Source organism: Varanus komodoensis, unplaced genomic scaffold (assembly GCF_004798865.1).
Source record: "Varanus komodoensis strain SLA01 unplaced genomic scaffold, ASM479886v1 scaffold26, whole genome shotgun sequence".
Taxonomy (NCBI): domain Eukaryota; kingdom Metazoa; phylum Chordata; class Lepidosauria; order Squamata; family Varanidae; genus Varanus; species Varanus komodoensis.
The window spans coordinates 14,213,261-14,235,818 of NW_025335684.1; the positions used below are offsets into that span (position 1 = coordinate 14,213,261).

The 22,558-nt window shown below is 45.9% G+C and overlaps 1 protein-coding gene across 6 annotated transcripts in view; it reads left to right on the forward strand.

Annotated features, from left to right (window-relative positions):
• Positions 1-271: 271 nt before the first annotated feature.
• The window catches only part of ANKS3 (ankyrin repeat and sterile alpha motif domain containing 3), a 38,152-nt gene continuing 15,865 nt past the window's right edge, over positions 272-22,558 (forward strand). For 4 of the 6 annotated variants that reach the window (XR_006415046.1, XR_006415048.1, XR_006415047.1 and 1 more), the window contains exons 1-15: positions 272-332; positions 3,579-3,754; positions 4,442-4,640; positions 5,717-5,838; positions 7,351-7,432; positions 10,715-10,850; positions 11,348-11,506; positions 12,182-12,310; positions 14,938-15,053; positions 17,099-17,266; positions 17,851-17,975; positions 19,230-19,371; positions 19,676-19,848; positions 20,680-20,765; positions 22,292-22,375. Coding sequence is in view for 3 of the 6 variants with exons in the window: in XM_044433356.1 (XP_044289291.1) it covers positions 3,585-3,754; positions 4,442-4,640; positions 5,717-5,838; positions 7,351-7,432; positions 10,715-10,850; positions 11,348-11,506; positions 12,182-12,310; positions 14,938-15,053; positions 17,099-17,266; positions 17,851-17,975; positions 19,230-19,371; positions 19,676-19,848; positions 20,680-20,765; positions 22,292-22,375 (1,891 nt within the window). In the remaining 3 variants the exon portion in view is untranslated. Of the gene's footprint in view, positions 341-3,578; positions 3,755-3,834; positions 3,918-4,441; positions 4,641-5,716; positions 5,839-7,350; positions 7,433-10,714; positions 10,851-11,347; positions 11,507-12,181; positions 12,311-14,937; positions 15,054-17,098; positions 17,267-17,850; positions 17,976-19,229; positions 19,372-19,675; positions 19,849-20,679; positions 20,766-22,291; positions 22,376-22,558 lie in introns of those variants that run through there. The other 2 variants (XM_044433357.1, XM_044433358.1) reach the window with 2 other exon arrangements.

Sequence of the window (22,558 nt, forward strand, 5' to 3'; positions counted from 1 at the left end):
GCCTCAAGATGGTTTCTATATTTCTTTCCGCTTCTTTCCCCTTACGAGACCTGCTCCGTTACGCCACCCTCGCGAGCGCGCGCGAGGGATAACCTGATTGGTTCATTCGATCGGAAGAAAGAGGAGGCGAGGCGGGCAAAAGAAAAGACCCGGGGAATCTTGGCTTTTCATTGGCTGCCTGAGCAAAGGCTCCGGGGGTGCCGTACAATGGGAGAGAAGATGGTCACGTGGCCGGAGTGACCTGAGAGAGGCCCTCCGGAAGTCCGGACATTCTTCAGTCGGCGTCGTTTTGGGGCATTTCCGGAGAGTGGCTGCGCTGCACTGAGATTAAAGTAGGGAGGTTCGCGCGGTGGCGGGAAGTTTGTCGTAGTTCTCATGGGTGGTTGTAGCCTCGGGGAGCCTCTGAAGGCCTCCCTTCTCAGGTAGACTTCGACACCAGGCTTTGCGTGGCGCTTTGCGGCTCCCCTGAGGGCGCCACACAAGGTGCCGTCGGGGAGCGACAGCTGCTAGAGTTGCTTTTAGCCACTTGTGCTATGACTGCGCCTGTGTGGGATTTTAGTGCAACTTCGTCACGGTGCTTTCCAGATGTTTTAGACTCCATATTCCAAATTGGGGATGTCGGGAGGGGTAGTCAATACATCTGGATGGTTCCAGTCTAGGAAAGGCTGTTCAAATGCCTTGCTCTCATCTGTTGATCTTGATCTGTTCTAATGTCTGTTTGATCATCAGAGTTGGGCAATGTCAACCTAAATCTGCAGGCACGTGCAAGCTTTTAAGTTCTCTGGAAGTCTTTAGCAGGCACATTGTTAGGTGTAAGCTGATACTTGCAGCACTTACCGCCGACTTTATCAGTCGGACTGTAAATTTCTACTTAAAGACTGCAGGTTTCTTTTTTCCTATTTTTATTTGTTTAATGTATATGCATGCTGCTCGGTGCAGGATCTCTAAAAGTGCAGTTCTATGCATCTTTAGATAGAAAATAGCTCTACCACACCTAGAGTTCCTGAGCCAGCATTGCTGGCTGGGGAATGCTGGGCATGGTAGGACTTTTTCTGTTTAAACATGCAAAGGATTATGCTCTAAGTGGTCTACAAAATGCATAAATAACTACAATACCTGTCTAGTCTCTGGACTTTGCTGTTTGTTTTCTTATCCCCTGCTTTTTGTGCCACCTAAGTTATTGCCCTGTAGACAAGCATGGCTATTTCTGGCTTTAAGAAAATGGCATGCTTCAGAAAATATGTGATTAGATAATAAATAACATTCTGATTTGTAGGTCCTTCAAATTTGTTAATCTAAATGGTTGTTCTTTTTCTCTGCGTTGAGCTTTTTGAGTTAAGCTATGGTATAAATAAGTAAGCATGCTTCTAGATGAAAGACTCCTGGTACTAACAATCAGAAGAGCTTGAGCAGCTATCCCAGTGATGGGAGCTATATTAGAGATGTGCAAAACTATGCATAGTATGGAATATTGATAAAGAGACACTTTCTCTCTCTCTCCTATAATTCTAGAACCCAGGGTCATCCCAGTAAACTGATTCAGGGTACATAAAGGGAAGGATTTCTTCACATAGCACATAGTTAAACTTTTCTACCATATCCTACCATATGTAGCAATAGCCTTCTGTTTGAAATATTTTAAGGACAGGACAAATTAATAAAGAATAAGGCTATTAATAGATACTAGTACGTCTAGCACTGGTATGACTGTATGCAACCTCTGCTTTCTGATGCAGTGTAACCATGTACACTGCTTGGTGAGGTATATGGACAGGGAGATGCTTTTGTATTCATGACCCGCTTATGGCTTTTCCATGAGCAGCTAGTTGGCCACTGTGGGAACAGATAGACTAGATGGGCCCTTGTTCTGATTGGCATGACTTGTCTTATGCTTTTATCCCACTTCTTCTTATGTAACAGGATTTAATGTGCTAGCAAATGAGCCCTTAAATTGGGCTATTTAGAGGAAAGCTATGGCAAATCTAGACAGCATCCTAAAAAGCAGAGACATCACTCTGCCAACAAAAGTGCATATAGTCAAGGCTATGGTTTTCCCAGTTGCAATGTATGGCTGTGAAAGCTGGACCATAAGCAAGGCTGAGCACCGAAGGATTGAGGTCTTTGAATTGTGGTGCTGGAGGAGACTCCTGCGAGTTCCTTGGACCACAAGGCGATCAAACCAGTCAGTTCTAGAGGAGATCAACCCTGACTGCTCTTTATAAGGCCAGATCCTGAAGATGAAACTCAGACTTTGGCCACCTAATGAGTAGGAAGGACTCCCTGGAGAAGAGCCTAATGCTGGGAACAATAGATGGCAAAAGAAGAAGGGGCAGCAGAGGATGAGGTGGCTGGATGGAGTCACTGAAGCAGTTGGTGTGAGCTTAAGTGGACTCTGGGGGATGGTGGAGGACGGGAAGGTCTGGAGGAGTGTTGTCCATGGGGTTGCGATGGTTCGGACATGAATTCACGACTAAAACCAACAAATTTACTGTTTTCCACAAATAACGACAGGAGTGCCATGTTTCAGAGTTCTTACTGCTTGAATTGCGGGCAGTGGCATTCATGCAGATCTTGCAGATGGAGGGGGCCAAGCATGTTTTGGCTGGAGGTAGTGGCAAAAACTTGGGTGGGAAACTTTGCCCAGAGGCAAATAGCAGAGGTATGCTTGGCAACACAATTTAGGTTCTCCCAAATACAAACTTGGTCAGATAGTCAACGGCTTCTTGGAAACTGCACTCTTTTCTCTGCAGCAAGAACACTGGTATAGGAATATTGCCCAGAGAAGCAACCAGTTCAAAGGAGTTGTTGTTGTCTTCTTTCCCAGAGAGGGAAATTAGATTGACTTCCAAGCTCAAGTTTCTAGGGGCATGCTTCCCATACCTTTCAATGCATATTCTGAGCCTCTTAGAAGTTTGCTCTTCATTTCCCATAAACTCTTAGAAGTTTGCTCTTCATTTCAGTGGAGGGGGATAACATCTGCATTCATCCTGCTTCATGGCCAGAGTTGCCATCACTGTTGAAATGAATGGGGAAACCTGCTCATGCATCTTTACCTTGCATTGCTTTGGAACAAGCCCCTCATTCTAATGCTGGTCCACATATTCACTTCCTTCCGTCGTCCATCCTGTGTTGGCAGGTGTTACTTACAGGGGGGCAGCACATCATCAAAGATGTCTCAGTAGGCCTGGGTTCGAAGCAATTACAGTGTCACATGGCAGACAGGGTTGCAGGAGGTTTTCCGTGAGCCTTGTGACAGCTTCAGCCCTGCTCCCGTTCCTGTAGCAACAGGTGGTTCTGTGAACATTAGCAAGTGGTAAAGCTTCTTTGTGTACTGTGAAGAAATATCACATGTTGGTTTGTGTTGATCAAGCTACTGTCAGAGGCACAGGGATAGATTGTCTCATCTTTTCCCAGTTTTATTCAATTCATCTATATGCTGCACTGAATTCAAGGTGGCCTACCTAGGGATCCCAACCTCATACGTTTTCAGGTCTTATGAGGTCTTGATATCCTACTGAAATGCTTCTAGCATGGTAGCAAAAGCGAGAAACTGATATTTGCTTCCTTTGCCTCACTAGGTCACCATGTCGGAGCTGAGCGACGAAGCCAGCGAGTCAGAACTGCTGAATCGCAGCCTGTCCATGTGGCATGGCGTGGGACAGAGGGTCTGTCAGCAAGAGTTAGATGTTCCTCTGGATCTTCACACAGCAGCCTCTATAGGGCAGTATGAAGTGGTAAAGGAGGGCATTCAATGGTAAGGGGCAGCTGTCTTTTAAGAGGAAAAAATAATGTCCTTTTGCTACAGTTTTTCTTTATTCACATTGACTTCTATAGATAAATGAGGCTTCATCTACATGTGCAGCAGAACAAAATGGTAGAGTCCTGAGTTGGTAAAATGGACTGAACCACCGCAGACAGTAAGTAGAGGATCACCTTTTTGAATGCTAAAATAATGACAAAATACTGTTTCCAGAAGAGGAAAATTGGCACAGCAGCAATTAGGATGGGCGGTAAATGCTCCCCGTGATATATTAGTATTTCGGATACATGGGGGAGCATTCCAGACTAACATCCCCCATCTTCAGCCTAAATTGGTAGAGTCCATTCTACTACAGTTTTGCTGCACAGGCAAATCAGCACCAGTTATTTAAAGTCATTATTCGGCACCAGTTATTTAAAATAATTCTGTGAAGCATAACAAAAGTCTCCTGGAATCATTTGAGGCAAAGAAGTAGAAATAAGAGGGTGATGCAGTCAGTCTTTCCAGTTGCTAATGTGGAGAAATGCATTGCTGCGAAGACTGTCAGCAAGATGTTTACAATGGTGGTCCGTTTTGAAGTTGCGCAGCAGGGCAGGTTAGGAAACGACTTTTCAGATTTATGATCCATGGTAACTTGTGATACTTTGCATGTGGAAAAGGAACTTACCCCATGCCTTTCAGCAGGGAGATAGACCTGAACCAGAGGAACTGCGGTGGCTGGACCCCGTTAATGTATGCCTCTTACATTGGTCACGACACCATTGTGCATATGCTGCTGGAAGCCGGTGCAAATGTGAATACGCCGACACCAGAAGGGCAGACTCCGCTCATGCTGGCCGCTAGCTGCGGCAACGAGAGTGTGGCCTCTTTCCTCCTCCAGGTAGGTGTACTTGGTAACGGCTGCAAAAGGTATCAGCCGTGAACTTTATACGTTTGCAGGATTCTTTCTAATTGGTGCAGCACAATGTGACTAAGAAATGAAGGTGATAAGACGTAAGTGAGACTTTTCAAGTTTAAAACAACTAAAGCAGATGATAAAAACCTGACATCAGAAATAACCAAAAAAAAGAGTGACTCTGTGGAACACTTGGTGATCTTCCTCCAGCCTCTGGGGGACTGAGTACGTCTTTAAAAACCTCAGGAAAGAGTTCCATTTTAACCTGTCGCTGAGAAAATGAGAGATTTGGCACCAGTCAGGCTGCAATGGGGAGATTACTCCATAGATGGGGGGCCAGCACTGAGAAAACTCCTCCCCCTTGCTTCCATCCCCCACAGTTCCCTCAGAGTTGGCACTTGAAGAATGGCCCCGGAAGTTGAGCGTAGTGTTTGGGTAGATCGTGGTTTTACTGTTCTTTCCCCTAAGCTGCTTGAAAATCTCTCTAGTACAACCATTTCTGTTGTCCCGAACAGGAAATAAACTGGTAAAGCATCTTTTCGAAAGGCATCTTATTCCTTTATCTTATTGCAAAGGCATCTTATTCCTAATAAAAGAGAAAATGGAATAGCCCCTTTTTTCTTTCAAGGGTGGCCCAAAAGTAGAGGGTCATAACATATCTAATTCTCATTAAAGTGATAAAACCAGTTAAGGCAGGTGAAGCTTACCTGTACAGAAGTATGTCCCTTTGTCTTTACACCATTGATAAATAACTCTTTTATTCCAGCTAGTTTTTGCTCTGTATTTCTTACTATTGCCATTTTAAAACATTAGACTTTGGAGCTGCTTTTCCAATACTTAATGTTTTATTTTTAGAAGAATACATTAGCAGTCTTGTTTTTGCCATCACTGTAATCTGCCTTGATTATTATTGTAATGGAAAAAGTGGATATCAACAAACCGACGTGCTTGCAGGCTGAGGTATGGTGCAAATGCTCGATTGCCCCCTCACTGTACCTTCTGGCTTGAAACAGGCACGGGGAGGGGCACTGCCGTAACAGACGCTCTGTATTTCTTTGAAGCGAGGTGCCCTGTTGGAGATGAAGGACATGCACGGCTGGACTGCCCTCTTCCATTGCACCAGCGCTGGCCATCAGCAAATGGTCAAGTTCTTACTGGACAGTGGCGCCAATGCCAACTGCAGGTAAGAGTGAACACAATGAGTGTCCTCCCGGGTTTTGAACACCTGCTGTCATCACACAATGCTTTATGTTAATTAGGTGAGCGGATTCCTGCCTTTGTACCTAGCGCTAAGGGCAGAGGTAGCAGTTTTTGTGCCTCCTCTAGAACTGTTCTACCAGCTTTTATTTCAGAAGCCTGGACATGCCCCGACATACAGAGGCTGTGTATGTGCTACAGTGGTGCAAAGTTACCTTCGGAACTTGCTTTCTCTAGATTTGGCAACTGCTGACATGGCTAAAGTAGTAACACTGGCTGCTTCTGACTGAAGGCCAGTGCGACTGTATGCATTGGAAGAGGCAAATGTGTTGGTCAGAGAAACTATGTTTCCAGAAAGACAGTAGTATGGAAAGATACTAGAATTCTCAGTACTAGAAACCTCCTAGAATTCTGGCAAATTGCAACAAGATGGTTCCACTGCTGGCCTTCAGAGAACTTTTATATAGGAAGCAAGAAAAATGGAACACTGAACAGAGTCTTCCTGTTGATCCATGAAAATGCTGCATCAGAAAAATAACAAGATTTTAAAGATTATGTCCTTCCAGTTCTGCATGTGAAACTGCATTTCATGCTGCTCCTTGGTTCACATTCTTGTATTTCATTTCCTGTCAAAGCATTAGTACTTCATACTATTCTTTTTGCTCCTCTCTGGTCTCACTGCTTAATTCATCTGGCTAGACTTTTTCTTTTTGCTTGCTGTTTAGCCTTGATAGTTCTTTTATGGAGCTCCGTGTCAGTACATTCTCTTTGGCTTCAGTGCAAACACTTTCAACTGGACTTGCTCTGCTCCTTGTTACTTGAATCTTGGTTCGCTGTTGCTTTGCCTCAAATTTCTATGTGAAGGCATTTTCTTATATAGAAGTGTATTCAAGTAGGTGAACCTCCACCTGCAGTCTGAAGAAATGTAACATATCAAGTCTTCTGTCCTGAAATGTGGGCAAGAAATATTAAATTAAGTTTAAATAAATAAAAGTAAGCCTATATTTCCTTTGAGAAGAGAGGTGACAGGATGTCTTGGGGATGCTGAATTTGGCCCAGGGGCTCTTCCCCACAACTGACAGTTTAAAGTAACTTGGGCACTTTTCAGACCCAAAGGAGAAGGGTGCCGCTCAGTTGTAGGTGCATGCAACATCCCTACTTCAGTCCTTTAGCTAGAGACCGAGAAAGCCAATGCATCATAGCCTTGGCCTATAGACGTGGACAGAAATGCTGGAGAAGGCTAATGCTGAGACCTTGAACATTTGCTTGTCTGGGTAGATAGTACTGAGCTAGATGAACCAATGCCTGACTCTGTACGATTGCTTTATTTGTTGATGCTGGAATATGGTGTTACGGCCAAATTATTCTAGTGTTGTGCGTCCAGTATTGCTTGCTCTTGATTCTTTCCTTCTCAGCTGACCAGCATGCCCCCACTGCATTGATAACTACACCTCTCTTGACCCTAGCCTTCCACGGGCTGTATCTTTCTGTTGTCCAGGGAGCCCCTCTGTGGATACACCCCACTGATGGAAGCGGCTGCTTCTGGCCACGAGATCATTGTCCAGTATCTTCTCAATCATGTAAGTGAGTGTCGGTTTCTCAGGTAGTCCACAGACCCGTTCCTCTCCTCCAGTGGTTTTCCAACTTGTGGCAATTTGACAGTACATCAAGTGGTATTAGTGCCGCAGTTGAAAAGCACTGCTCTAGTATCGATGTTAAGTAACCCAGTTTTGTTTTGAGGCTGCAGTTTTCACTGATGTGGCTTCTGACTTTATCATGGGCTAAGAGACACAAGAGGCCTGTACATCCACCTGGTTCCTTCAGCACAGCTTTGCCTTCATTATCTGTCCTGTCCTGGGTGCTTCCCATTTTTCTGCCACTATACATATTTTTCCTTTTAGAAAGCATTGCATATAATCAGCAACTATTTTCCTTTTCTTGAGATATATTATGATTTATACAACACACCTATGGTGTCTAAATCACTCTTAGCGACTTATCTTCACCCTGGATATTTCTTTCACTTTTATAGCAGCTCTAAAAATGTTAACTCTTTCCTTCAGCATCACATCTAGACTTTCTTTAAAATCATACCAAATGTGTCTTACTGGAATGAGTAAATGCCAGGTCAGTCAGGATTAACATATGGTGCATTCCTTTATACCTTTCTTCTTTGGCTGAATTTTACCAGATTTTTATAACCAGTATAACATCAAAAATGTCTCTCTTCCTGACTCATTCTGTTCCTTACCTACACTGATTGTGCTCTTCCTGCACATCATGCTATGGGGCAAGGTCAGCGAGAGGGGAAGTATCTACGTCTATTGCATGCTCTCTTCTCTTCTCTTCTCTTCTCTTCTCTAGGATGTGCAAGCTGGGAATGTAAAGAACAAAGTGGGGGTTTTGCACTGCTATTTACACTGCCACAACAGCAGCAACACAGCAAGGCCATTTTGCACAGCACATGAAACGAACTGCAGCACATATGACTTCGGTTTCGATTGCACAGTGATTGGTTGAGGCTTCATGCTGTTGTCTGAGCCTGGTCATTCCAGGGTTAAACAACCCTCCGTGAACCCCGACTGCAAATCATGGATTAATCATGTACAATCTAAATGGCTGCAGTGCATCTCAAGGAGGTGTTTCGTTTTCCATGAGTCAGCCATATTACTCAAAATGGGTCCAAGTCTTTTCAGCATAGTTATTCTACTGTATGGCTTCTGCAAATGTTTAAATGCTTTTAAATGCTATTCTATGTTCTCTGTGTTAATCAAAGCTTGTCCATCTTTTTCTAATTTTTAATAACATTTTTAGTTTTTAAATTTTTGAATTTTTAAGGTTTTTTAAGCCTCTGGTTCCTAAGCCAGTCCAACTGGATTGGTTTATTGAAGGTTGGGTTGGGAGATCATCCCTATTGCACCTTTGCCTCAGACTTGCTTGGGTAGCTCTGTAATATTGGGGTGAGATACTTGCAGCTAGTTCCATCCTTATGACGACTTCACAGGTTAACTTCTGAAAATATATTTCTAACCAAGCAGTTAAAAATGGTAATATTTGTGAAACAAGCGTTTCAGATGACAGTGTCTTCCAATTATGACCTTGTGGTTTTTCCCGTTTATTCTGCCCCTTTCTTAGACAAAAAGTCCATGAAGGAAGGAAAGTCGGAATATTCACAGAACATATTTTGATTGAAAGTGATAGGAGCTTCCTGTCTGGAAGCAGCTGTGGTTACTGAATACATAAATATTTCTACCCTGTGATCAAGCTGTAAATGCCTAGGTGCTTCATTTCCTCTGTTAATGAACTGGGTACTGAGGTCACTCAGCAAAAATAATGCAATAGTTTCTACGAATATCTGGCTGAGCACAATTTGAGACATAATATATTTGTGTGTCATTTTGAGGTGAATGGAGAAAAGTGGCTGGTACATTCGGAACGACCTGCCTGTACCTGCACCCCAGTATATAGCCATAAAATTTGCAGGTTTCAGGTTCATTATATGCAGGTTTCAGTTTCTGAAACTCACTCTCTTCCTTCTCCACTGCAGCCCACAGAGGGGCAGGCAAGAGCACAGGTTTCCTGTTGTAGACAGCCTCGAGCTATGAACCACATCACTGCTCTACAGGCGAGGGCAGAAGATGAGAACATATGTTAACATTTTGTTGCAAGTTACATTTGTGTATATTCTAATAGGAAAATCAGGTGGCCAGCGATCTCTTTGGAAGCAAAATGGGACCACCCAAAAATAAGGGCCCCATAAATTTTCAGATTTGTATCACTGAAAAATAGCTGTATAAGTTTCTGTGTGATACAGTGTTGAAGTCATAGATACGAATATGTGGAGTAACTCATCTCATTGAGGGGAAACCTGGGATTTTACAATTAATGACAAGGTTATGAATGCCTTTTGGGATTTCTTTGTTTACTGTGGACACATTTCACCTCTACCTAGGGTGGGTTGTGTGGGGAAGAGGTTCTGAAGCAGGTTCTCCAAAATACGAGTCCATGGATGTTTTAAACGGCAATTGCCAGCACCGTGGACCATTGGCCAGGCTGGGTGAGGATGGCGGGATATAGTACGGTGACCTCTGGAGGTCTAAGGGTTGGAAAAGCTAATCTAAAGGAAGTGGAAATGGGGCAGCGCGTGGTGGTGAGCTACTGAGATTAAAAAAAAATGTTCAGGTAGCAGGTTGTTAGTGCGGAGCAGGTAAAGGAAGAGCGGCAGCAGAGAAAGAATGGTCCTGCTCCAGCTCCTAACAGCTTTATAGTAAGCATCCTCATGGAAGATGGGTCACAGGAACCCAGAGATGGAAAGCCCCTTTTCCTTTCCCAGTTTTTTACAATAATAAAGTTCTTGGCTGTTAACCTATATGTAGTCCTAAACTTGGTCCGTCTAGGAATATATAGGTCAACAGAGGAAGGTAGGTGGTTGGCTGGCTGGCAAAACAGTGTTCCCTCCCATCTCCAGTTAGTACTGCAAATCCTGAACAGAGGTGCTCCAATGAAGGGCTGGCAATATGCTGTGCCATTCTCCTTTATGTCTTACTTCTCTTGATCCATTTTCATACTCGAAATAGGATCAGAAGCCAAGCTTTACTGTCACAGACCCTGGAAAGTCTGCAGATTTATTGAATCAAGATAGTGAAACCCTAATTTCTACCTTTATGCCTGGGAAACTACCTAATCCCATGAGGATGGTGCCTACTGAGTCTAGCTAACAGTGCAAGTCCTTTGGTGGATCCTGTATGGATGCTGTGTGTAAACCTGCCCCCCTAGCATCTTGCCTGGACCATGCAACCTTTGAACAACCCTGGTCGCCTCAGAGCTGACAAAATAACTGAACCAGGGCTGCCTCCCAACAGGGCGTGCGAGTAGATGTGCGGGACAGCACTGGAGCCACAGCGCGGGCGTTGGCCATGAAGTACGGACACGTGAAGATCGTGGGGCTGATCGACCTGCATGCTGCCCCCGTGCCCAAGGTCCTTTGCAGGGGCCCAGGTGACTGAGCCGCCTTGTTACAGTCTCTTGCCAAAGGGGTCTTTGGCTTGCTTAGCTAAATGCCCACCTTGCCTTCCTTCTGGCTCTCATCTTTCCACTGTATTGTAGTTTCTCAGTAAGTTTGCAGTTTATTTTCTCCCGTTTCCACAGAAGAAGCAGAAGGTTTTGAGGTTAGAAATAAAAGTCCTTGGCAAAAGGGACTGGGCTGGGTCTTGCTAGAGCTAAGTGAGCTTTCCTCAGCATGGTGCCCCCTTGATTCTTCAGTTGACACTATTCCTGACTAGCTTGGTTAGGGCTGATGGAAATTGAAATCCAAAGCATCTAGAGAGCACCCAGTCAGGGAAGGCTGCAAGGCAAGACGTCTTAACAGCAGCCTGGCCGTACACTTCCAGGAGAAACCACCTGGAAACTAGCCCAGAGTAGACAGTGACATAGGGGAACAGAGCAGCATTTCCATAGATGCTAGATCTACTGACTGCATTCATTTTGATCCTCAGGAAAATATGAAGATCTGAGCTCATCCGATGAATCCTACACTGCTCCTCAGAGACAAAAGCCTGCTCGCAAATCCAAAGGCCCCAGTATCCATGAAGGGCCCCATGCCTTGGCCAAGATAACAGGAGTCCGAACTGGAGGGAAAAACCAGTCACGTCATGGTGAGTTTGTGTCACTTCCTCTCTCTTAATGGGTTTCCAAACTCTTATGCTTGGGCTACTGCAGTTTCTTGCCTAATGCTTAATGCTTTGGTGGTGAAACCTCCTTTTATCGAGCCTGGTGCAGGGGAGAGCTGACGTTAGTTCACCCTGCAGCATGGGCCTGCCCCTCTACCTTCCTCTGAGATTTCGGGTTGAATAGTTCTATCTTTGTGACCATTGGGAGGGCAGGAGATTAGAATACTGCTGCATCTTCTGTATGGGTCTTAGTAAATCCTCTCCTTTTTTCCTTTTCGCCAACTGAAGAGCACGATGTTCAAGGGCATGTTTGCTATCTCAGCAAGTCTTTCCCGTGGTAGAGTGAGCGGTCAGTGAAACCTGGTCATTTCAAAGTGCCAGCTGACAGATCTATTGCTACATGTACTTCAGTACTTTCTTTCTGCTGCTTTATGATTTTGTGGTTTTCTTAAAACTGTGTTGATGGTGTGCTGTACTTTCTGGCCATCATAGGAGCCTTTTCAACAGAAAAATGGGATTAATAGGATTTCAGTAAGCTCTCACTTGTTCAGCAGGCATATTAACTCGGACAAAGGTTATGTAATAGCATAGTTGCTGTATGAAATTTCTCCATTCGTTTGTTCACCTCTCTTCCTCTCACTGTATCCCTTTTACACACAGAACAGGTCCCGCCCGAGGGCTATGTTACCTTTAAAGATGATGGAAGTGGCTTTGAAGGAGGAGATCTCCATTACAGAGACGTCACCTCTCCCATCAATGAGCATGATGTGGAAAGTAGCAGCAGCCGAGGTATCTCCTTATTTCCTTGAAGTCAGGTTCTTGTTGTGAATTAACTGCATTTCCCCTCATGATCCTGAGGCCAAGAGGTCAAAGAACACCTGAAAATTGAAGTAGACAACTTCACCCTTTTAGATAAGCATTTTTTGTTGGTGTGGAATATGGCTTGTTCTAGAGTATGCAATCAGAGGATTCACTATCAATTTAGTTACGTTCGGTCAAGTTGTCCCAGAGTTGCAGCGTCCCAATGAATGAAAGCCCTCTAAAACGTTCTGTCCATGACAGCCCTGCTCAGCATTCATATTTGTCCCTTTTTTCTTCTGCCTTCAACTTTCTCTGGCATGATTGTCTTCTCCTGCAAGTCTTGCCTTCTCATGATGTATCTGAAGACTGACAACCTCAGTTTTGTCACTTTTGCTTCCAGAGGAGGCTCTGGCTTGAATTTTGGACCTACTTGCTTCAATTGTGCATCCACTTTCTTCCCGACTGCTTATTTCACTGTCCAGCTTGCACACCCATAGATTGCGATTGGTAATACAATAGTATTGTTTCAACAAGGTCTGAGTGGGGAAGCTCACCATTTTCATTACATTTATGCCGTCCGGCGGAGCTTTTTCGGGTGGTGCAGGGGCTGATACATCCGGGCCCGAAGAAAGATCTTGTGCCACCCTCGAATGCCCACTGTGATGACTTTGCCAAGCATTTCACGGAGAAAATCGCTCAGATTCACCATGAGCTTGACTCTGCTATTGAACCAGATTCTACTGGGGAGATGCCATTGACGCCGTCGAGTCCACAATTAATGGATGAATTTCAGTTGTTGCGGCCTGATGATGTGGACATGGTGCTTGGACAAGTACGTCCTACCACTTGCTTACTAAACCCATGCCCATCTTGGCTACTTAAGAAAGCCAAGGACGGGATTGGGACCTGGATCCTGGAGGTTGTCAACACCTCTCTGAGGGAGGGCCGGGTACCTGCCCCTTTAAAGGAGGCGGTAGTCCGGCCTGTCCTAAAGAAGGCATCCCTGGATCCAGAGGTGGCCGCCCATTATAGACCGGTGGCCAACATCCCGTTCTTGGGCAAGGTGTTAGAGCGGGTGGTGGCGGGACAACTCCAAGCACTCTTGGATGAAACTGACTATCTGGACCCATTTCAGTCCGGCTTCAGACCTGGGTATGGCACTGAATCTGCCTTGGTCGCCCTGTATGATGACCTGTGCAGGGAGAAAAACAGGGGGAGTGCATCCCTGTTGGTCGTCCTGGACCTCTCAGCGGCTTTCGATACCATCGACCATGGTATCCTTCTGAATAGGCTTGTGGGATTGGGGGTCGGAGGCACTGCTTTGCAGTGGTTCCGCTCCTATCTCAATGGCCGGTTCCAGAAGGTGGTGCTGGGGGACTATGGCTCTGCGCCATGGCAGTTATGCCATGGAGTTCCGCAGGGGTCCATTTTGTCCCCTTTGCTATTTAACATCTACATGAAACCGCTGGGAGAGGTCATCAGGAGGTGTGGGCTGCAGAATCATCAGTACGCTGATGATACCCAGCTCTACCTCTCATTTTCCACCAATCCAGGTGAGGCAGTGACTGTGCTGAACCTGTGCCTGGCCGAGGTAATGGGCTGGATGAGGGCCAATAAACTGAAGCTCAATCCAGACAAGACAGAGGTCCTGTTGGTGGGTGGCTCGGGCCTCAGGATGGGGGACTTGGGCCTGGTCCTAAATGGGGTTGCACTCCCTCTGAGGGACAGGGTTCGCAGCTTGGGAATGCTCCTCGACCCTGAGCTGTCTCTAGAAGCTCAGGTGACGGTGGTGGCAAGGAGCGCCTTCCTTCAGCTTCGGCTGATATATCAGCTGCGTCCCTTCCTGGAGAACGACTGCCTGGCGACAGTGACACACGTGCTGGTAACTTCCCGATTAGATTTCTGTAATGCGCTCTACGTGGGGCTACCCTTGAAGATGGTCCGGATACTTCAATTGATGCAGAATAGAGCTGCCAGTTTGCTGACGGGGACTGGACATTGTTCTCATATAACCCCAGTTCTCCGTCAGCTCCACTGGCTCCCGATTGAAGTCTGGGCACAATTCAAGGTTTTGGTTATGACCTGTAAAGCCCTAAACGGCTTGGGACCTGGATATCTAAACACTTGCGTCCATATATGTCCTCCCGCCCCTTGAGATCAGCAATGGATGCCCTTCTCCGGGAACCCTCTGTGTATTAGGAGGGTGAGTACCCGGAGGAGGGCTTTCTCTGCGGTGGCTCCCCATCTATGGAATGCGCTCCCCAGAGAGGTCCGCCTGGCGCCGTCATTATTTGTTTTTCGGCGCCAGGCTAAGACCTTTTTATTTAAAACTTATTTTAAATACTAAATTATTGTATTTATTATTTACTAATTATTTTAGTAATTAAAATACTAAATTTAGTATTATTTTAAATACTAAATTATTTATTAGGATTTTAAAATTAGCCGAGAATGCACCGGGGTTTTTTTTTTTTAATTCTTTTAAATTGTTATATTGTTATTGTTTATGTATGTTTTTTTGTATTTTTTTATGAGCCTCCCCGAGGCTTTGTTGCGATGGGGGCGGCATAGAAATGTTTTAAATAAATAAATAAATAAATAAATGTCCATTTCAGAAGACAATTGCTTCTTCCACAATGACGTAGCTGCTGTCAGGACCAGCAGCAGCAGCAGTGAAGGCCTGGCCAAAGCCATGGGGATCAGCAGTGAGGGCTCTCTGGAGAGCAACGAGGTGGGTGTACTGTAAGTCAGGGAGGGTCTGGTCATCTCTGCCCCGGATTCTCTGACATCGATCACTGCTGGGTAGTGCAGTTTCTCCTGTCAATAAAGTAACTGGATGTATATTCTGGGTGTGGAAGAGGAACAGCCCTGATAGACTTTAGATAAGCTGGAGCCCTCTAGGATTCTGTTTCAGTCTCAGGATGTAGGATGGAAATGTGGCACCTTTGGAACAGTGTGGACCTGATGGTGTTTGGGTCTCAGTGTTTGGGCCTTCTGGTTCTTCAGCAGTGGAACTTGCATGGGCTGGGGTGAGGCCTCCTGCTTGCTCTTCCGGCAGGATATCCAAGTGACTTGATACTTGGTCCCTCGGAGAGCGGAGCCTCACCCAGCCTCATTTCAAAGCAATGGCGAGAGAGGCGCATTCACAAAGCTCCAGTTCTGTGAGCCCTCTTTGTAATTACTAGCAGCTGATTCCCTCTTCAAGGTCAGAAGAAATGTGGAAAGCTGTTGGTACATACCTGCTGTATGTCCCATAGAAGAGAGAAGTAGGACTGATTTCCAAGAGGAGAGGAGCTTGCAGCCTAGTCTCTAACAAACAGGCACAAGCTTTTGAGTCAGGAAGCAATTTGTATTTCATTTGCTGACATGGGCGGCTCCTACACTGGCAGCTCAATATATGAAAAGAGATTGGTGCCCGAGGTAGTGTGAAAGGTTATTTTTCTTCGTGTGGCTGATCTGTGATGGTTCTCATGTGGAAACCATCCAATAATGAGCTTGCAGTATGAGTGCTGTAGTATAGGCACATGTCAGGCATACATCCATTTCCTCAGAAATCTCACAGCCTGGCAAGATGGAACAGTGTCGTCGTCCTCCAACTGGGAGCAGGCACCGGACCTTGCAGGAACAGTGGTTTGCCTGAGGCCTGCTGGCTGAGGTGACCTGCAGAATTTCTATTTCATTTGTCTGCTTATTATCACCTCAAATCGGAAGAATCCCAAAGGAATTGCTAGCTGTACTATTCAGTTTGACCCAGAGACAGTGTTCTTCAATGTCTTGTTCTGAAGCAATCTCTGTCTCAGTGCAGGCTGCAGTTTAAACGCAAATAAAAGCCTGAGATATGCCTGGTATAGATAAGATTGCATAGCTTAAGGTCATGGCGGTCCCGTGTTGTAAAAATGATTGCCATTTTACTGCCTGCAAGTACACCCATCAGGTGTCTTATCAGAGACAAGTAAAACTAAGTCTGATGCATATATGCTAGGCAGATTTATGCTTTGAGGAGTGCAGTGGTTGGCAGTAGTCGTTGTGTAATTGTTCTGTGTTTTTTGTACGTGGGCATTGCATTTTGATTTATACAGTAGGATATGCATCATCCTTTATTTTCATTTTGCTGTACTCTTCGAACAAGTGTTCCTTCCCTTTCCCCCCTATTTGTGTTGGATTTACTGAATTGTGATTTATGCATGTGAATCAAAAAACCTAAAATCTGAAAGCAAAATGTTTGTTTTTGCTGTTTGGTTGCTTTTAAGAAATGTATTTTGATTACTGTTGTAAGCTGCACAGAGACCCTTGTAGGAATAGCTGGTGGCATGCAAGTGCATGCGTGCATAACGGAATGGAAGCGTATCTTCTTGTCTTCCAAACCAGAAGATCTATAAGCAGCTGTTAAAACAGCAGCTATAACTAAACCACCCCCTGCCCAGGTCAGTTCAGTTCAGCAGCAATTATTAGATTGCTGTAGGCTTCCGAGGGTAGTGAAGTAAGTTGTTCAATCCATTACACTGAACACTTCCAAGCAGTGACGTTTTGAGCCCCAATGACACATACTCAGACTGATGCTGATCTGTCAGACCTGAGTGTTCTTCCCCAAAGGATCCGGACATCTGCATTTAGGAGCAGTCTGCACAAGTTTCTGAGCAGACTTCCAGATATTGGCGTCCCTGATGCTCACGTCACGAAAGGTTGGCGATGCCCTTGCTTCCCGTTGGGGTCCCCGTTGCCATTCCTGTGGTCACCTAGTTGCACGTTCCCTTTCCTCACGTTTGTCTTTCGCAGGATTCAGACCACGCAGCGAATGTCCCCAGTCGAAAGCATGCCAGGAGCCACGTGAAGGCTAAGAGCCGCCACAGCCACAGCGACAGCCACTGGTCTTACAGATCCAGGACATCGAACCAGCACTGCAACCCCTGCAGTGCAGAGACGCCTCCTTACACTGGGCCCCAGGTATCCTCGGGGGGGCTGTGGGAGGATGTTTGGGGAGGAGCAAATGTAAGGGCAGTCCCTGCACTTTAGAGCCAGCGCCTGTGAACCTGTGATGGGGGGAGCAGAGTGAAGCTGAGGCCAGAGCTGTCTTTCATGGGACAGAACAGTGAGGGCCAGTTGCTGGTTAGTACTCGGCATGGCAGTGGGTGTCACTGCTGGTTTGCTCTAAACGCTACCGAACCCAGAGAAGTCCATCTTGATGGGTCTTTAAAGTTTCACCTGAGTTCTTTCAAGGACCTCAGAGGAGCATACAGCTCCCCACTCTCCCCCGTCCCCAACAATCATGTGACATAAACTTGTGGGTATATGATGGGTTCAGCTGCATGGGAGAGGAAGGCTTTGAATATGGCTTTCCCCAGTTCTGGTCCAGCTATCTAACTGGGTGCATCACACTGGCTTTGCAAAGGAGGTGCTCCAGTTGGGCAGCCTCTGAGTTCACAGGATGCTGATTGTGCTTGCAGGCTTCGGTGGGCATGACCACTTCTTCCACTTGGCCTTGAGCTGCATTCCTCCCTTTCTCTGTTTGTTTGCTGTGCCGGCTGCAGGATCTCGCCACCTTCCTAGAACAGATTGGGTGCCTGAAGTACCTGCAAGTATTTGAGGAGCAAGATGTTGACCTTCGTATCTTCCTCACCCTAACAGAGAGCGACTTGAAAGAGATTGGCATCACGTGAGTTGCTGGCAGCCCATGCACCTAATTCCTTAGCTATGGCATAGCTTTTTTTCAAATCCCTCTGTTCTTGCCACCTGAGACTTGAGCACTTCCTCACTACGATCAGTGAAGACGTGCCCACGTGGCATAAACCAGCGCTCCCAGTTGGTCGACTTGAAATACAGAAATCTTCTGAGAGCCCTTTCATCCAGCACTGTATTGCTGCACACAAGCCCTGTGAACTCTGTCATTGCTAATAGATTTGGGGTCCCTGTTTGCCCAAGTGCCTGTGGATTGTTTATCCTTTATTTAATTTATTTATTGGATTTATATCCTACCTTTTTCTGGTAAAGAACTCACAGTGGCTTACATCGCTCTCTTCCTGCTCTCAGTCTTGTCCCCACCACAACCACGCTGTGAGGTAGGCTGGGCTGCGTGTCTGTGCCGGACCGAAAGTCACCCAGGTGGCTCCATGGCTGAGCAGATCGCCTGAGCCCCAGTCCCACGCTCGTAACCACTACACCACACTGTGCCTCAGTGTTCTGCCACTGCCTTTCCAAATTTATCATAGCAGTGCATACGCCTAGAAATGTTGTTCTGTTTCGTGCGGTTTGCTTCCTTTGACCTGTTGGTCATGTGTATGTACAGTATTACAGCGTGTACTGTAATGTTTATGGCTACTGTTTTTAGTCCATGGTGCTTCCAGTGTCCAGGCCAGTGCTGCACGCCGTAATGGTGGCATGCCACTTCCCGTCAGAGATTGGATCAGGGAAGTTGCTGTATCAGGGAAACCCAGGCAGGAGGATGCTCTTGCCGTCTTGCCCTTCTTGTGGGTTTCCACCAGGCAGTCAGGTGGCTCCTGTGTGAACAGAATCCCGGCTGGATTTGACCTTTGGTCTGATCCAACATACGTAGCTCTTAAGTGCTCAATACTTGTGCAGCCTCACAATGTGATTTTCCCAGGCAGAGTTGCAGGACCAATAGCACCTCTCACCTGTGACGGTCAGAATAAACAGTGCAACCTAAGGGAGTGTGTATGTGGGTTTGCAAAATTTAGCGTTTCATGGTCTTAAAAAAAAAAAAAACACACATCTCTCTGAAACTTCCGGTGCACCTGCGATTTTTTTGTGCAGACCCCCTTCTCACCAGCAAAAGCGGGCATGTCCAGCAAACAGATGTCTTTGTCCTTGCCTGCCTTGTTTCTTAGTGAGAGGTGGGGGCAACAAGATGACCGGGCACTGTGCTTCTTGACACTTCCTCTTTTTCCTGTAGCCTCTTTGGGCCAAAGAGGAAGATGACCTCTGCTATCGCCCGATGGCATAGCAGTGCCCAGCCTCCCAACGATGCTCTCGAGCTGGCCTATGCTGATCGACTGGAGGCAGAAATGCAGGAACTGGCCATTCAGCTCCACAAGGTAGGCCTTTGAGAAGGCTCTGCCTCTGGCCAAGTTGGGGTGCCTTTGCGCTTGTCTGGTGCCTTGTGAGACAGGTACTCCTTTGAACATACAGGTAAGAGTCACACATGGAAGGGGTAGGCTTGGAAGCAGTCTAGCAATCTGGGCCTTCTTTTCCCTTGGCAAGCTGGCAGGGTTTTTTCCTCAACTTTGCTATGCCGTGAAATTCTGGAACTGCTGCTGCTGCCTGCCACAGGAAGGCATAGCATCCTCGCGGACCACTCTGGCACTCGCCTCTTAGCCACATTGCCCTGTTCCCTTGCAGAAGTGTGAAGCGGTGGAAGGGCTGAAGGGGCAGGTGTCCCAAGAGCAGGAGCTGCGCGCCGTTGTCGAGAGCTGCCTGATGGAGCAGGATGTGGCTTGGAGCAATGCCCAGGCGAAACTCCGAGAGGTGCAGGCCATCACCAGAAGTGCTGGGATTCTCCTAGAACAAATGCAGTGAGTTTTCCCCACGAAAGTCAAACCTTGTTCACTTTGAGTCCCTGCCTAGCCCGCTCTACCCTGTAAGTTCTGGTGCTGCTTGCAGCAAAATCAGGAAGAGACAGCCCAGGGCTGCCCTTGCTAACCAAGCCTCGTGGCCTGGTGCCTGGAAATGCACCCTCCTCACTCAGGCTTTACTGTGATTGCCTAATGTAGGAACGGCTGCTGCCTCCTTGTTCTTTTTATTGAAATTAAGCAGTTATATGCATGTAAACCATCATTCTGCAAAAGCACTGTAAAACGGAACACTGGTTGCTAAGAAGAGTTGACTTTGTTTAATAAAAAAAACTGATGTTTCTAACAGCTGTAACTACAATTACTTGCTTAGGAAAACCTCAGATTTTTCATAGAAGCAGCTGAAGATGGTTTCTAGTCATCAAGGAGGGCTTCATCCCTATGTACCTCCTCAACTGTAGGATCACCAGACTAAATTAGGCAAAATTGTAAACATGGCTGAATTCTTCAAACTGGATATAAAGTATATAATTTTTACGGGCTGCATAAATCTACTTTTACAAGGTACAAGATTTACACCATTGGTACATCCCTGGAATTAAGCAGTGTAGTGGGGATTTTCAGGGCATAAATTTCCTTCTATTTTCTAATCCTAAACATGACTCTTTCCTTCAGTTTTTTCGTAGCTGCCCAGCTCTGAAACTACATTTTTCTGAGGATTATTTTGCCATGGTTTTGACAGGCCCCTCTCCTGGTCACCTGTGCTCTACTTTCTATGTCATTTTTAATACTTTTCGCATCAGCCCGCTGACAGTATTTTGGTTTCTGTACTAGGGCCTGTCAAGCAGAACTCTCTTCCCGAATGCATCAAGAATGTGCAGCTGGCCAGTTTTTGGAGGTGAAAGCACAGCTGGCAGCCGGTGAGTGGGAGAGCTAATAAATTCTAAAAGGGAGGCCCATGAAGGCAGCATCAGTGAGAATGCGGTTAGTGGGATGTATGCAGGGAGTCTCAGAGTAATGCAAATGCAGGCAAACACTGATGGGAACGGGACATGGCTGAGCTACTGAGCAGCTATCAGAAATTCCTGTTTAATTTTTTTTCCAGGGAAGTAATGACTGGGAACAATTACCGTTTTACTGTTGGGAACCACAGAATTGAATATAAAGACATTAGCTAGCCCACATGATCCACTTCCCAGGGAATTTAATTAAGATGCTCATTCAGCCTTCTAGATAAAGCCCACAAAAGTTACAAGCTGTCTGCTGCTGTAGTTGTTGCTTTACAAGTCTGCTGCGGGCTGGCACTGGAAGAATAAATAAATAAATCCATTCCTCTAGCACCAGCAACCCCGTTACCTTTCTGTGTTGGGCATGGAGAAGCAAAGTTCTGCCACACCACACTATTTATTCCTGTGCGTGTGATTCTTTATCGTTTTTCAGTTGCAAGGTAGTACTTACGCTCATCCCTCCTCTGGTGAGTGACTAGAATTAGGTGACTAGAAAATGGCATTAGCAAGGTGTTTAAAAATCTTCTATGTGATAGTTGTGGCAGATGACAGCATTTAGAATGACCAACTTTCTTAAGATGGTGACTTTTGTCTTCAGTTTTAGAAGTGAATGTCACAACACAGTGTTTTTCTCAGTATAATCAGCCTAAAAAGGTGGCACCTACCACAAGAGTTCTTGTTCTGGCTGGTCAATTCATCATGTGTTGCAACTTTACTTTTTACTGAACCTTTGTGAAGTCTGTTCTGTTCTCCAGAGGCAAGCTACTTTGCTGCACGCTCATTATGTAGCCTAAATCCCACTGTACTGCTAAAATAGGAAAGAAATCTACAGCTCCCAGCATGCCCCAGCCAGGGAGTTGTAGGCCCCTTTTCTGTTTAAATTTGCATAGGATTGTGCCCGAAGGAGATTTTTCACATCCTTCTGCATTTCCTGAGCCAGAGGGGCCTCCCGCTTTATCTCCTTTAATATTTTGGAACCTGCCCTCATCCATATTTCCCCTCCCGCTCCACCTACATTGAGAGACTCTTCCAGGCTGCAAGAGCGGAATGCCCCAATCTACTTCCAAGGTTTGAGAGGGGGAACTGACTTCATAGAACATACTTTCTTTCGAGGCCAGTTATACTCTACTCATCCCCTTTGCCTTAAATCTTTTTCATGGGTCCCGAATTTGTCCATATGAAAAATACTTGGACTTCACAGCTTCTTGTTGTTGAAAGTAAAACTATGGCAGCTGTTTGTCTGACTACACCACAGTTCCAGCATGGGAAATCTATTGGGGCCTGATTCAGCCAGATCTCCCAGGGGGCGGTCCTTGTTTCAACACCTTTTCCTGTTGCCTCTTCATTACTGCTGTTGTCACCGCATGTACAGCTAGTTAGCGGTAGGGTGGATAGTGCTGATTTTTATTTATTTCCTGCTAATTCTTTCCTTGTCCTAGGCTCCGAGGGATGGCCCTCTGCCTTGAAGGTCCTTAGCTTGCCTGAACTGTCAGCTCTTCTGGAGGAGTATATGGGAGAAATGGGTAAGGTTAACAGCCATCAAATGCTTACATCCCCATTGCTTGGCCAGGAAACCGCACTTTAGAGATGGCAGCAGCATGCGATGGCTGTGAAGTACCACTAGGTGAAATAATGGAAAAGATGGCAGGCCTCAGCTTCCTTTCCCCTGTTCAAGATCTGCTCTGTTCCCTTGATGCGTGTGGTGA